The sequence below is a fragment of the Oryx dammah genome, unplaced genomic scaffold, assembly GCF_014754425.2.
Source record: "Oryx dammah isolate SB20612 unplaced genomic scaffold, SCBI_Odam_1.1 HiC_scaffold_2, whole genome shotgun sequence".
NCBI classification, from domain to species: Eukaryota; Metazoa; Chordata; class Mammalia; order Artiodactyla; family Bovidae; genus Oryx; species Oryx dammah.
The window spans coordinates 39,576,597-39,591,224 of record NW_024070186.1 but is presented as its reverse complement, the minus strand read 5'-3'; the positions used below and the strand labels follow the sequence as shown (position 1 = coordinate 39,591,224).

The following is a 14,628-nucleotide window of genomic DNA, read 5'->3' as shown; positions in this document are numbered from 1 at the left end:
AAAAAAAAAGAGCATTTTAAATTTTAACCAGAAGGAACCTTTTAGATGATCCCAAACTAAGAAAGGCAGATAGACACTAGATGCCAGCATGATTAATTAGGAGTCTTCAGTATGTGTTCTTTTCGCTTTCCCTACTTTAACTCCTTTCTATTCTTTATACTATTTCTGCACTTTTCTCTTGACTAAGTCCAAGGCAATTGAAGGCACTGACTAGACTGACTAATATCAAGAAAGAATTAAGAGGTTGCTATTGTTTAATAACTTGTACCCTCTCTAGATGTATTTACCATGGCTCTTTTTTTTTTTCCATTGTATTTAGAAAATCTGTCTGCCAAATTAAATGAAAGCCAACTAAACCAACTGAAAACTCAATTTGGCTTTCTTTAGTAGTCTCACCCAAGATCATATGGGAACAAATTTGCTATTCACACAGGTCTGTTTGGAGACCTTGGGTTTAATAAACAAAGTGACACAAAGAGGAAGGTAGTGAATACAAGAAAATAACAAAGAATAAAGTTAAAAGTTACCTTGTAAGTCTGGAATTAAAAATTCATTAAAGAACATTTACAATATATTTTTAAGGGTGATGTACTTTAAAAGATCATTAGATCCCAATTTTGGAAAAATATAAACGTATACATTTAATTTAAATTAAATCCAAATGCAAATAAATTAGTTTTAAATAAAGTCACAAGACTTTAGTTATGAAATTCCAGCATTTTAGCACAGATACTAATAATGAAATGTTTCTCATAAGTCAAAGGCAGAAGTGTAAAAGAATGTATCTGCAGTTAGATGTGTATCCTGGGGGCAAGAAAGAAAAAAAATCTGTGAAATGCAATACTATAAATGTACTTAGAAGTCTTTAAAACATGTCAACAAAAACATTTAGGTTGCAAGAGCTGGCAGTTAACAATTCCTTTTTACATATATATTCAAAATAAATAAGCCATATGGAGTTATACAATCTAAGCAGTATAAAATTTTTTAAATAGTTGAGATTCCAGGGATAAACATTTAGATAGTCTTAAAAATATGAAATTTTTGGTTTCTGGAATACTTAAGCTGGGATGTTATCCAAACATGGAGAGGTTTTTAGCGAACAGCAACAATTAATCTCAAAACACTGATTAGCAGGCACAGATTAAAGGAGTCAAGTCTACGAAACCTAGTTGATGGCGAATTTCAAAAGGGCCATTTGTAATACTGAAGGGTCAGATCAAAGACTTTTGTTTTGGAATGGCGTAAAATTGAGGAAATCAAGAGTCCAAGAAAAACACTGTTAGTGGGGAGCATTTCAAGTTTATAGTCTATGATATTTGAAGGCATCAAGAAGCAACTGATACTAAAAATTTTTTAGAAATACTGAATTTTTTGGAGATTTGGACACAAATGCTCTTCTGCTCAAGAAATTGAAACCACTTTTCTAACATATTTGATGTCAATGTAAACTAAATATAAAGTATTTATATATAAATATAAGATACTAATTTAAATATAAAGCTAAAGAAGCACTTCTTCAAAGACTGAGGTGTGGCTTACTCTCAATTTATTTCAGCCTGCTACAGGAAAACATTGTTTTCCTATTTGTAAAAAAAATTTCAAAACCAACAGACAATAAACATTCTCTGAGTTTATATACTGAGTAGTCTGTCATGATAATTATCAAGTACATGAATGTAATACCTGAGAAAGTAAGTTAAATGTGACATATGTCTACCTGCTAAACTAAGATACTATCTCTGTAGGGTTGCCAACTATAATAGCAAGAAAAAACATATGTACCTCAACTTTAGAAATCTCTAAATAGAAACCAGGGAAACACAGTAAGCAAAGGAACAAGGGCCATCTCTCCAACATTATCATCTACAAACTTTAAATGATTTAAAAAACATTCTTTAGGTAAAAGGTTACAACACAATAGATCAGTGTCTCCAGATGCTTTTCCTTTATCCTATCTCATAGCCAGGAAAGTAATCAAATTAACCCTGGGAATATCGAAGAGCTGGCTATGGAGTCAGAAAGCCTGAATCTGACCCTATGCCTTGTTTGACTTAACAGCTATGTGACTCAAATCCTCAGTTTCCTTAATCCATAAACACAGGGAGAAAAACAGTCACTACAATCGCTGAAAAGATGAAATGAGATTATGTATACATAGGCTCTAAAACAATTTAGCCTGGTCTGTGTTTAATACAGGGTTATGATTTCTAAATATGTTATATAAAAATCAACTTTTGGTAGAGTATATTAACATATACCAAATAGTTTACCATTATTAAGGTACTACTGGGGCAAACAGAATACTTAAGGCAAGCAGAATGCATGAACCTGGAGCCAGGTATATACCAAGTTATTTAGTCCATTCTATTGGAGTAGCTCTGGGATTCAGATCTCCCCCAGGATTTCCTTATATACAACTTTATCACAAGATTTTAATTAAAAATACAATAATCACTATAAAAGGGTATTGAAATGGTTCCAAGATACATACTACTTAAACAATAAAAGCTTCAAGAAACTTCAAGAACAGCAATCACAAACTTAAATGGTAAAAATCTCAATTTCTTTCTGTGACATTTAAGCCTTTAAACACTCTGGTTACTGTCAAATTAATCACATCATGTTCCACATCTGACAGTCTTACTCTTCCACACTGTAACACAAAACTGCCCTCCTACTTAGAAAATCATCTGCTTCTTTCATCAGTGACCCAATCTGAGTGACTCTTAAGATTCAGTTCAAAGAGTTAGCTTCCATAGAATGCAAAAGTAATAATGGGTTGCTTCTGAGGACAGAAATTGGGTAGAAGAACAGAGGTGGCAGAAAGGCTTTCAACTTATACTTGCATATTTTGAATTTTAACCTGTATAAATATATTACCTATGCAGAAAATAATTTAAAGAGAAATCAGTCTAACTATTCCCTCCCTACACAAATCTGACTTGATGTCCTAAATTGTTCACATTAATAACTTAAATATTCCATCACAGCCTACAATGAAGTATACAATTGGTAACTGTTTCCATAAATCCCGAGATCTTAAAGGAGAAGATAAGTCTTATTTCTGTATCTCAGTTTGTACTACTCAGAGAACGCAGAGAAAGCTGAATGACTGACATATTACAAATGTTTTTCCTGGGCATTCAACTTGCTTACAGAGTATTTGTAAACTTCATTTTTTGGGTCACACATTAGTCTAAGGGCAGGAAAGGGGTTTTACCAAGAGGAAGGTTTAAGTTGGCAGCTCTCTCATGTATGGACTTAGGTAATCTTAAAGTCTGACCAAAGGCTCAAACTTTAATTTTACCAATGAGGAAAACCAAGAAAATTAAATGACTTGATCAAATAAATCAGCTAAACGGTGGAAAAGCCAGGATTAGAACACAAGTTTCTGAACCACTTATTATATCATGAATTTTTCTGGCCTGAACCAATGTCTCCTTTTCTCTAATTATATCCATGTCATGCAATTACATTTTTGGATCAAAACCGAAGACTCTTGATTCCATCATCTTTAATGGTCACTCATGATATGCCATATGGTACATAACTAAACACACTATAGATTATTTGATCAAGAGCCCCCTCTCCTTTGTTTTCAAAAGCTAGGTAGACCATATTACATGGATTTGTTTTGGTTTACTTATAATACCAATTATTAAAACTGAATTCTAATTCTATTTTAGAAACCAGTCAGCCTTAAACTTTGAGTATCCTTCATACACATATTAAACAATTTACTTGTGTAACAATGAAGATGGATAGCCTAAATCTTTACCGATAACATTTAAAACACACTAGCATTATTTATAATATTGACAAATTAATCATTGTTTCTCTTCTAGATATCTATATTCTTTAATCAGATTTTAGTAAGAGTTTATGGGAAAGGAGGCTTTAAGTAACTTAACATTTAGACTTCACTTATTTGTCTTGCCTACTATGATGAGTATAAATTATCAGGACTTTTACTAATTGTCTATGTCCATGGTGAACATTATTAACTCAATGATCTACAAAATTTTCACATAACCATCATATATAAATGTACAACTTAAAGAATATGAGTTCATTCTTTTTTAACAAAAGGTAGCTTGAGTACAAAGACATAAAACTAAAAACTTTAACCTGACTTGAGGCTTTGAGTGGTAAGCAGTCCAAAGTAGCATAGATGAAATTTAATTCACCTGATTTAAAAATAGAACCAATCACATACTTTTTAGAGGTAGAGCAGATAATCAATATACCTTAATGTTACCAGTCAAATCTGAAGAGTATACATTAAAATATTATGAAAAATCACGAAATGATGTATAAGAATGATACAAATTACTGTTCCTAAATCTTTACACAGGAGTCCCAATTTTTACCCTAAGCAAAACCAGATTAAGAATATAACAAATATTGAATAATCTGGTGTGTTCAAGAATTATTCTGGTAAAGACCTAATTAATTATACAAATGATTCAGGAACGCATATTCTCTGTGGAGGCAGTAATTTGTATTACATGATTTAAAATAACAGCTTCAAATCACAAGACTACTGATTTAGTATAAAGAAAAAAGGGATTTATTACAATTCAGAAATTTTGCTACACATATCCCTTCAACACTGTCAACAATTAAGACTTCTTATTAAAAATCTGCTCTTCCCACTAATAAAAAGATTCCTTAGAACATTATTATTCAGGCTACATTTAACCAGTTATACCTGTTTTTGTAAAGCCTCTCTTCCATTTAGAGAGTAATTCAATTAAGAAATAAACAGTATCTTTTTGGAAAAGGAAATACATACTGGTCTAAAAGAATTATTAAAAGAAGAAATTAGACCACTGTTCCTTACTAGTAACATGGTATGGTTCCTATTCCTTTCGAGACCATATTTCATATTATTTCACTATATTTACTTCTGTCTTGGTTATCTGCTATTACTTCCTACTCCCTAAATCCCTCAGCTTCTACCATTTTAGGGAAAAAAAAGTCAAGATTCTTTTATACTCCCCTATCAAACCATTCCTCAGGGAAGAGATTCATTTTGGTTTCTTTACCATCTGATCGGTGGGGCAGCTCTTTGTTACAAGAGGACTCTAGAGAGGACTCCAGAGCACCCTCCAACTTCTTCTGGTGCTGAGAAAGACTAAGTGTGTTAGTCACTCAGTCGTGCCCGACTCTTTGCGACCCCATGGACTGCAGCCCACCAGGCTCCTCTGTCTTGAGATTTTCCAGGCAAGGATACTGGAGTGGGTTGCCATTTCCTTCTCCAGGGGATCTTCCCAACCCAGGGATCGAACCTGGGTCTCCTGCACTGCAGGCAGATTCTTTACCGACTGAATTACCAAGTACCAGGCCATAAATCTAGTATCATGTTTTATTATTTCCAAATTAGTGCTATCAAAATTCCCAAAGAACAGACTGGTCTTACATTTATTCTCATAAGGGAGAAAACATATACCCCACCACCAGTACTGAAAAAAAAAGAAAAACTTCTCACTATAATTCAAAATACCCTCCATCGCTTCCAAGAAAAAGACTTAATAAATTAGTTACTTGGCAATGTATCTTATCCACACACATAAAAGCCCTTGTATTTTCTAAAAAAGTTAACCCATGTTCAGTCCATACAATTTAGTTCACAGAAACTTTTAAACAACTGTGTCACTGTGAATAAAAAAGGCCATATGCCTGCTGATACAATTCCTGGTTTTAAGAATTTCAGGCACTTTTTGATCACTGGCCTTTCTGGAAATGTATCATAATTTCCTTGACTTAGAGCCAGGTTTTATGACTAAAGCATACCAGTGAGGCACTCTGATGAATGCATCAGTATCAGTTTTTATACTAAATAACATGTCACTCATATGATGTCAATCAAACTTTGATTACAAAATCCTTAGTAAGAGTACTTAGGCATAAGATGGTATCTAGTATGTGATTTAAACATCAACTACAAAGCCACAAGGCAAAATTCAATATTGATAAGGAACCATAAGCTCCCAAAGAAATACAGATTCAAGTAAGGAGCTTTCACTTTTAAAGACTAAATGCAGTTAAGTTTTTTCAGAGCTCTGGGAAGTTACTTACAGGTTTTTAAAACACAGATAAGAGTGACAGTTTTGCCTCCCAATACACATTTACTAATTCTCTTAAATGTCAAGTAAAAAAAAAAAAAAAAACTTCATTAAAAAATTATATGTATATCTCATACACATATCTATATATACAACTATACAAACAAAATCTGTGTTTATAGCACATACCAAGACACACCACTTAACACTCACAATTTATACTCTTTTATCAGCAGTCATTAGCAAACTACACAAATAAAACTATTAAGATATAAAGATATCTGCCACTAGAGGATCCTTACAATCAGGTTTTCAACAGTCTTTTGGTTGCAGTTGACAGGTCACAATTGCAGCCATTCATGAGTTCCTGGAATGTGGCCTACAGAGTTCACATTGGGCAGTTATCTATGGAAAACGATCTGTGCTGTATTCCTTTTCCAAAAGGGCCAGTAATATTTTGCACCTCCCCCTTTTACCAAATAGGAGTCTGTTAAGTCTATAGGTAGTTTAAAAATTTTTTGTAACATTTACTGTAGATATGTCTATGCATTTTTTACGAATCATGTTTTCAACCACTATTATATATATATCCTCCAGTTTATGCAAAATCAACTTAAATAATCTCAACAACTGACCATTAAGCTAGAATGATATAAAATGTTATGCTAATTAACAATATAAGCTCAATAGGCAATGTTAACTGAGAACTTCAAGACTTTTCTTACTTGGCATACAAAACCATCAGCCCCTTTAAAGATATGAATAGTATATAAGGTCTGATTCTTTAAATTAAATGGTCTCAAAATGAGACAATACAGATCCTTGTATTAAGTAACAGAACCAATATCTACTAGAGTGTTTAATATATCAACTTAAACCACCTGAATCTTTTTATCTTCCATTTTCCTTCCTTTTCTCAGAGAAATAAGATTGTGTTTACTAACATCTTAATGGCTTTTTAAAAGGCAAACATCTTTTAAAAAAAATATATTTAAGGATCTGAAATTTGTCAACCTATTAATGACTACTCAAGACCTCTCACACCAGTATTTTGTTTACATCTGAATGACTGCAAATAAAACTGTATGAAGATTTTAATTAAAGGCAACTTAAAATCATATTAAAGATATTTAATGGGATTTTTTTTAGTACAATCTCCTCAACAGTACTCATCTCAGTAATTTAAACATACCACTGGAAAAACTGTTACTTAATTTCAAGCATACACCTTTAAAATGTGCTCTCTTTTACAAAGGCTTTCCATTAAAAAACAAATTTAAAAAGACCCCAAAATTATTTCTACTTAATGGATTTATTCCTTCACCAGGTGTGTTGGTCTAGTGACAAAACAGTCAAATGTGTAAGATTACATCTTGGAAATTGGCATGTTAAATTAGAAACCAATGGAAGACTATAGCAAAAATTAGAAATGCACATTTGATAAGCAATGAAGATTTTAAAGACAGGGTCGGGGAGGGAAGTGCCACATTTAAAATAGGAGGATATACACAGGAAAACCCCAGCACTGGTTAACTGTTAAAATTGATAAGAACACTGATAGAGTAGTATCTGTAATTCAGATAGTCATATGTTTGGAAATAAGATTCTTGAAATTACCAACTCTTTTAATAAAGAGAAGAAATAAATGCATCTTTGAGGTCATATCCTAAAGGATATAACCCAGAGTTCCCATTTATCAACAGATCTCTCTGCTTCATACCATATCATCACATTAAAGTTCTGACAAATGTAACTGAAAAAAAACTGAGAGGTATGAAGGAGAGAAAAATACATTCAATTCACAGGTGTGCATGTGTTTTTGGGGTGCTGAGGGGCTGAGAAACCAGTCATTATTTCTTGAAGAGATATGAGGTGGAGGGATGTACAACAGGAACAGAGAGGTAAGCAAATTATTATTTACCAACCCATCAAAAAAATTGGCTTCTGGCAGCTAGAAAAGGGAAGATGCCTGCTGATTATTACCAAAGGTGAACAAATAAACTCAAGTGGCATTTCAGGTGTGCACCAATGTGTGAAAAGTGAAATATGGCAGAAAATGTAGAGAAGGATTTTTCTGAGTGGCTTGTGGAATCGGTCTTTAATTGCTAGTCCCATCCACATAAAATTTCTCAGTAACTAGTTGAGCTCACTTATGGACATGTGGTATTCTGTAAGGGTTCTCAAAACACAGACACCCCACAAGCAAATCTCCTATAAAAAAAGATGAACTTTGAAGAGAGGATGAATTTCAGTGAGCATTTCAAACCCACGGAAGTATGTAACAAAAATACAAGGATAATTCAAAATGAAAAGAATGTGAAGAAACTCAGAAGAAAATAAGAAAAAGTTTTAACAGGTCTCACGTATTCTAGATACCAGTTACTTCAGAAATCTATAAAGGTACTTCTGATCCTTTACCACAGGTAAAATAAAACCTTTCTCAAAACAAAACCCCAAGAAAATAAATTTCTAACTGTGAAGTACCTGAAACTTTCTCTGTGATTTTTAAATGTAATTTTTGGTAATAAGCTAGTTTTTTAAAATTTGCATTATACATACTACGTCAAAATTTCATGTGACATTTCCTCAAAACCACTTAAAATCCTTATTAAATCATAACCAAACATCAACTGTAGTGGACTTGGTATGGCAATACACCAATCTGCCCTTGAACTGTTTAAAAAGCATCCCCCCTAAACAGAGGGAACCAGTTGTTAACGTTCATATTTTTACTATAAAATCACTCTAATTTTTAAGAACTACAGCTTTCCCTTCTGTCAGAGTCTCACATCTCCCCTTTCTACAGTAAAAAGATTGATGGAAAATAAGAACATCTTTCCAATACACTTTCTGCCTTAAAAAAAAAAAAAAAAAGGCATCTTAAAAGAAGTCATTAGGAAGCCTCCTGACCTATCCTCTTTTATTAAGGGGCTGAAGACAGGATCTTCAAAGCCGAATTTGACATTTCATCATTATCTCTCCACCCTTTCCAGATACACTAGAGATACCTTACATGGTTCTTTCTCTATTACAGGGCCTCCTGGTTTTCCAGAATGGGAAAGTCTTAACTCATTTTATGTCTCAGTCTCAGAACTCACACTGACAAAACACTCTCCCATTAAGTGTTCAAGTGTGATCGACATCTAATAAAGGGACAATCGTACGGGGCATAACCTACTAGCTACCACTTACAAATCGAGAAGATTAAACTAATATCCACCCTTTCGAATCAACAATGTTGCATCCCTATCCACTTTGGTGCTTATAAACAGCTATGACATCAATTCTATCATTTTTACATCAGTAATCTAAAACGAATGTCTTTTCAAGAACCGATAAATCAATTTTATTAAATACAAACTATCTTTTATATTTATAAATGTTAAGGTCCTCAAATTGGAAAAAAGAAACAAAAGAATCTCCCACAGCTGCATCCTAAACTACAACGTTTGGTCAAGCATTCCCATCAAATATTTCAAATAAGATTTCCATACCTGTCTTCATCACCATCAACAGGAATAGCTATGCTGAATACAGAGGTGGCGAGACTGTTCATGGGTGTTAATTGAAGGGGGTTTGCCAGGGCATCTGCAACAGGAGGCTTCACAACAGGCTTATTTTCAGCAATGAGAGAAAGTGGTGGTTGAGGTAGGGGTTCTGATTTTCTTCTAGTATCGTCAACTTGCCCGACTAAAGGCTGGGTCTGAGTCTGAAACTGGCTCAGGTCAGACTGCGGTAGACTCGTCGGGGCACTGGCTGTGCCAGGCGCCAAGGGCAGCCCCACGTGCTGGATGCTGCTGCCGCTCCTGCTGACCGGAGGCTGGCTGCAAAGCTGCGGCGCCTGGCCCAGGGGCGCGGGAACATTTGGCATAGTAACAGAAGTGGTCGACACACTAGGCACGCTGGGAGCGGGCGCGGCTGCAGGCACGTTGGCAACTCCGGGCACCACGGCGAGAGGGCCGCCGGGCACGACCGACGGCGCGCCGCTGCCACCCATCTGCGGCGGAGGCGCGGCCTGCGGCTGCCCGACCCCGGCGGGAACCAGGCCCGACGGCGCCGTGCCTCCCAAAGCAGCCGGGGGCACTCCGGCCGGCTGACCCGGCGCGGCCGGTCCTCCAGGCGCGGGGCCCGGCCCAGGGGCCACCGCTTCTCCGGGCAAGGAGGGCGCAGCCATCATCTGCGCGCCAGTGGAGGCGACATTCTGGCCGGTGCCCGCGGGGAGACCGGCGGCCGCGCCCGCGGAAGAGGGCTGCGCCGGGCTGGGCGGCTGCAGGTACTCACTCTGGCCGGCGGGCGGGACGGGCAGCAGATGGCCCGGCGGCATCTGAGGCTGAGAATACGCGAACTGCTGGGGCGGGGGCGCGGTGGCAGCGCCCACGGCCAGGCCGGGCTGCGCCAGGGTTACATTCGTCAGTGGCAGGCCCTGTCCGTTGGGCCCCGGGGGCCCGGCGCCCTGGGCCTGGCTGGGCGGCGGGGCTGCCAACCTCTGCGGCGGCCCGGCCGCGGCTCCCGGGAACAGCGGCAACGAAGCAGAGCTTGGAGCCACAGCCCCACCTACGGGCGGCGGCGGCGGCTGCGGCTGCCCAACGCCAAAACTCTGCGGCGGGGCCGGGGCGGGTTGGCTCATTTTCTCCGACTGGGGTAGCTGTGACACAGCAGTCAAGGAGCTGTCAGTTCCCGAGTCGGGCCCGTGCGCGCCTGGCATGGAGGCCACCACCACCACCACCGATCCTCCGGTGGCGCCCAGGCCGCTGTCCCGCTCCGCAGTCTGGTCAAAAGTATTGCTGTGCCTAATGCAATCCCCGGACCGGGTCAGGACGCTGCTATCGGAATCCCGCTCATAGTATTCCATACACGTCCATCGGCCGCGTCTATAAGGCTCCCCGCTGCCGTGGTCCAGCTTGATCACGCGAAAACGCGAACTACAAGTGGTGGGGGGTTGTGATGAGGCGGCAGTTCCCGGCGTGGCGGACGGGCCTGTGACCGGGGGGACGCCGGGGGCCCCCGAGGAGGGGACTGAGGTGGCGGCCGGCGACAGGGTGCTGGCCAGCACGCCGGCCACGCTCCGGGCCGAAACGGCTCCTCCTCCGTTGGCCGGAGCGGCTGTCGCGGCCGCCAGTTGTCCGTCCAGGAGAAGGTTGGGGGAGACGGTTCCGGGAGTCTCCGCATCCCCAACATTGTTGAGCGTCTCTTCGGAGGAGCTGCGCTCGCAGACCTCCTCGGGGCCGTAATCCGTGGCCCGAGAAACGTCGAATATCTCGGAAGAAACGTCCTCCGTGCGTGACTCATCCGGGTCGTCCAGGCTCTCGGTGTCCTCGGTGATGCTAGTAGCCACCTGGGCCGTGGTGACACTGGTGATCTGGAAGCAGCTCTTCTTCTTGGCCGGCATCTTGGACATGGTGAGAAAGGCTGGAAGGGCAGAGGCACCCGGCTCCTCCGCGATCTTGCCGGAAACCAGGAAGGGCAGAACACTGGCCCCCAAAGACAAAGTCCGCGTCCGTGCTGGGGTCTGAGGCCCGCCGCTGTAAGAGTCACGGGCTGATCCGGGCGCCGGTCGCTCCGTGAGACATCCTCCTCCCGTTTCCTTATCCGAGTCGGTCTCTACGGCTCTGCCCACGTCTCACTCGTGCGGCGGCTCCTCCTTCCTTCTAGTCTCCCGCAGTCGCGGCGCCTCAATTCAATCCCCCCAGTGGCGGCGAGACCACTATCCCAGGGGCGGGTCGGCTGCTTCCTCCTCGCGTCTTCGGGCCGCCGTGGTCAATCCAGCTCCGCGCGGTCAACAGGCCTAGGCTGGGGGTGGGAGTGGGAGGGCGAAGGGGAGGCGGCGGCGGCGTGAGGGGCGGTGCTGCCCCGCTCCGGCTCTTCGAACCAGTGCCGGCGTCAGCTCCGGGCTCTCGGACGCCGAGGGAAGGAGTAGGAGTGGCGAGTCCGGAGCCAGGGATCCCTGATTCAGCCAGGAGCCGCGGGCGGGTGGCGGAGCTTCGGCGCGGGCGGGCGGCCCTCCCTCCCCGGCTCTAGCCGGAGCTCAGTCCCAGGGCCATGTCGACTGTCTCAGGCGGAAACCTGCTCCGGGGGAGGGGAAAGCCGGCTCGGTCCTCCCCTATACAGGGGGAGCCACCCCCGCGAGCGGGCGGTGGCGGCGGTCTCGGCCTTCCCCTCGCGGCTCCTGAGAGAGTGAGGGGCGGCGGCCGGCAGGCCGGCAAGCGACGGCGCGCCGGCTGTCTGAGGTAGCTGCGGTAGCTTCTTCGACTCTTCCACGGTGCGCCCGGTTCGCAGGCCCTGTAGAAACTGAAATTCAAACTGCTGAAGCGGCGGCTGCAGCTCCCTCCCCTCGGCCAAGATGGGGCTGAAATGGCCGCGCCAGGGATGCTGGGAGGAGCAGCAGCCCCGCTGCCGCCGCCGCTGCCGACTAAAATGCCGCCGCTGCCGCAGCCACCGCCAGCGCCGCAGCCGCCGCCGTTCCGTGACGCACCGGCGTCGTGACGTCACCGCCCCGCCCCCTCCGGTTTCCTGCAGAGTTTCGCGTGGAGGCTGGGGGGTAGTGGGCGGGGCTAAAGGTTAAAAACGGGGAGCGGTTTTTTTTTTTAATTTAAAAAAATTTTTTTAATTTAAATTTGCCCTGTAGGTCTTTAAGAGTTGAAGAACGAAAAACTCTAAAATTCCAACTCTAGGAAAACTTACAGCCGCGCCAATTGAAGGTTTTTATATCGGTTTATTCGGAGACATTGGAAACTGGAGGTCATGTGCTTGCTGTGTCTAATGTTTAGCAAAATCTTAGTGAAAGAAGGCGATAGGAATGGAGGTTGGGGGATTTAGCTAGGATAAAGAGGGAGACGGCTGGAGGAACCGAATCACTTATAAAAAGCCTTTCCTGAAAATGAATGTTATCCACTATAGTCAGAAGAGTGAAATGTTGAGAGAAATGGGGACGATTAACCAAGAATAGCAAGCCAGATTGAGTCAGAAAAAGGATCTTTCAGCCAGAAATTTTAGTCTCCAACAATGGCATCAGGAGATGGTTACTTGCCCAGGATGAGGTCAGTTTAAAAAAAGATTAGAGGTTACCAACATATTCCTAATTTTCTTGAGTTTGTTGTGATTCCAGCATCGAAGAGTTCGTTTAAACATCTTGAGACTGTTTTTACTTTCAGCATGAAATCAGCTTATGGGCTCCATAAATGTAGAACCTACTGCGTTAAATAGTTGTAGTTCTTTCTTTTGTTTATTCTGAAACTCTTAGTTAGAGCCAGAGTGTTAGATGGTTTGGATTGGGCCGTGAACAATCGGAGCAAGTTAGAAAGCACTCTTTCCTGTCCAAAAAGCAGCTATGCAAGTACTGGAGAATTTACCACCACTTAGTTACTCTCTGGCAAAAGAAAATGGTAACGTCATTCTTTTAAATAGTTAAAAAAAAAAGAGGAAGGTGGCTCTTTGACACATTGTTTAGGTAAAATCTAAAGTGTCTTGATGGAATTCAAAGTTTAATATCTATTACAGCTTTAGCAATCATATCATGACTGACATAAATCAAGGTAATTATTGTATTCAGTTCTCTAATCTTTGAAGAATAGAAATATTTTTTATCCCAAAGGATTTTTGATAATTTAAAATTTCAGAGAACTTTTTTAGGTCATTAGGTGAAAATAATATACAAGGATATGTCTATGTCATTAAACTTTAGGAGACATGTATTTCAAACCAAATGACTGAGGTCAGGATGTGAAATAAGACGACATAATAAAATTCCTGCTTCTTAAGGGGGTGGGAGAGAGTAAAGGAACCAAGGGGTAACATAATGCTGCTATTGTGGCAAAAATAGCTAATGGAATGTTTCATTACTCAACCTGTAATTTCAGTAATTGTTAGAGACAGTTTTCCATAAATAAGTTAGATCAACTGGTTACATCAAATATGAGTTTATAAAAACTTCATTTTGGATTGATTTTCTAGATTGTTAAAAGTGGTGATCAATGGGTGATATTATGTGTGCAGCTTTTGGAAAAGTAAATATTGTATGCCTGCTTGTCCAATTACATTATATTATTACAACTTCATATATACATATATGTCTATCACTTCAGTTCAGTTGCTCATTCGTGTCCGACCCTTTGCGACCCCATGGACTGCAGCACGCCAGGCCTCCCTGTCCATCACCAACTCCCAGAGCTTACTCAGACTCATGGCCATTGAGTCGGTGATGCCATCCCACCATCTCATCCTTTGTCGCCTTCAATCTTTCCCAGCGTCAGGGTTTTTTCAAGTGAGTCAGCTCTTCACATCAGGTGGCCAAAGTATTGGATTTTCAGCTTCAACATCGGTCCTTCCAATGAACACTCAGAACTGATCTCCTTTAGGATGGACTGGTTGGATCTCCTTATAGTCCAAGGGACTCTCAAGAGTCTTCTCCAACACCACCGTTCAAAAGCATCAATTCTTCGGCGCTCAGGTTTCTTTATAGTCCAACTCTCACATCCATACATGACTACTGGAAAAACCATAGCCTTGACTAGACAGACCTTTGTTGGCAGAGTAATGTCTCTGCTTTTGAATATGCTGT

At 41.1% G+C, this 14,628-nt stretch overlaps 1 protein-coding gene across 4 annotated transcripts in view; it reads right to left on the bottom strand.

The window, feature by feature from the left end:
• Positions 1 to 14,427, bottom strand: part of TSC22D2 (TSC22 domain family member 2) — a 48,607-nt gene extending 34,180 nt beyond the window's left edge. For all 4 annotated transcript variants that reach the window (XR_005719907.1, XR_005719908.1, XM_040234762.1 and 1 more), the window contains exon 1: positions 9,566 to 14,427. Coding sequence is in view for 2 of the 4 variants with exons in the window: in XM_040234762.1 (XP_040090696.1) it covers positions 9,566 to 11,469 (1,904 nt within the window). In the remaining 2 variants the exon portion in view is untranslated. The remainder of the gene's footprint in view (positions 1 to 9,565) is intronic.
• Positions 14,428 to 14,628: the final 201 nt, after the last annotated feature.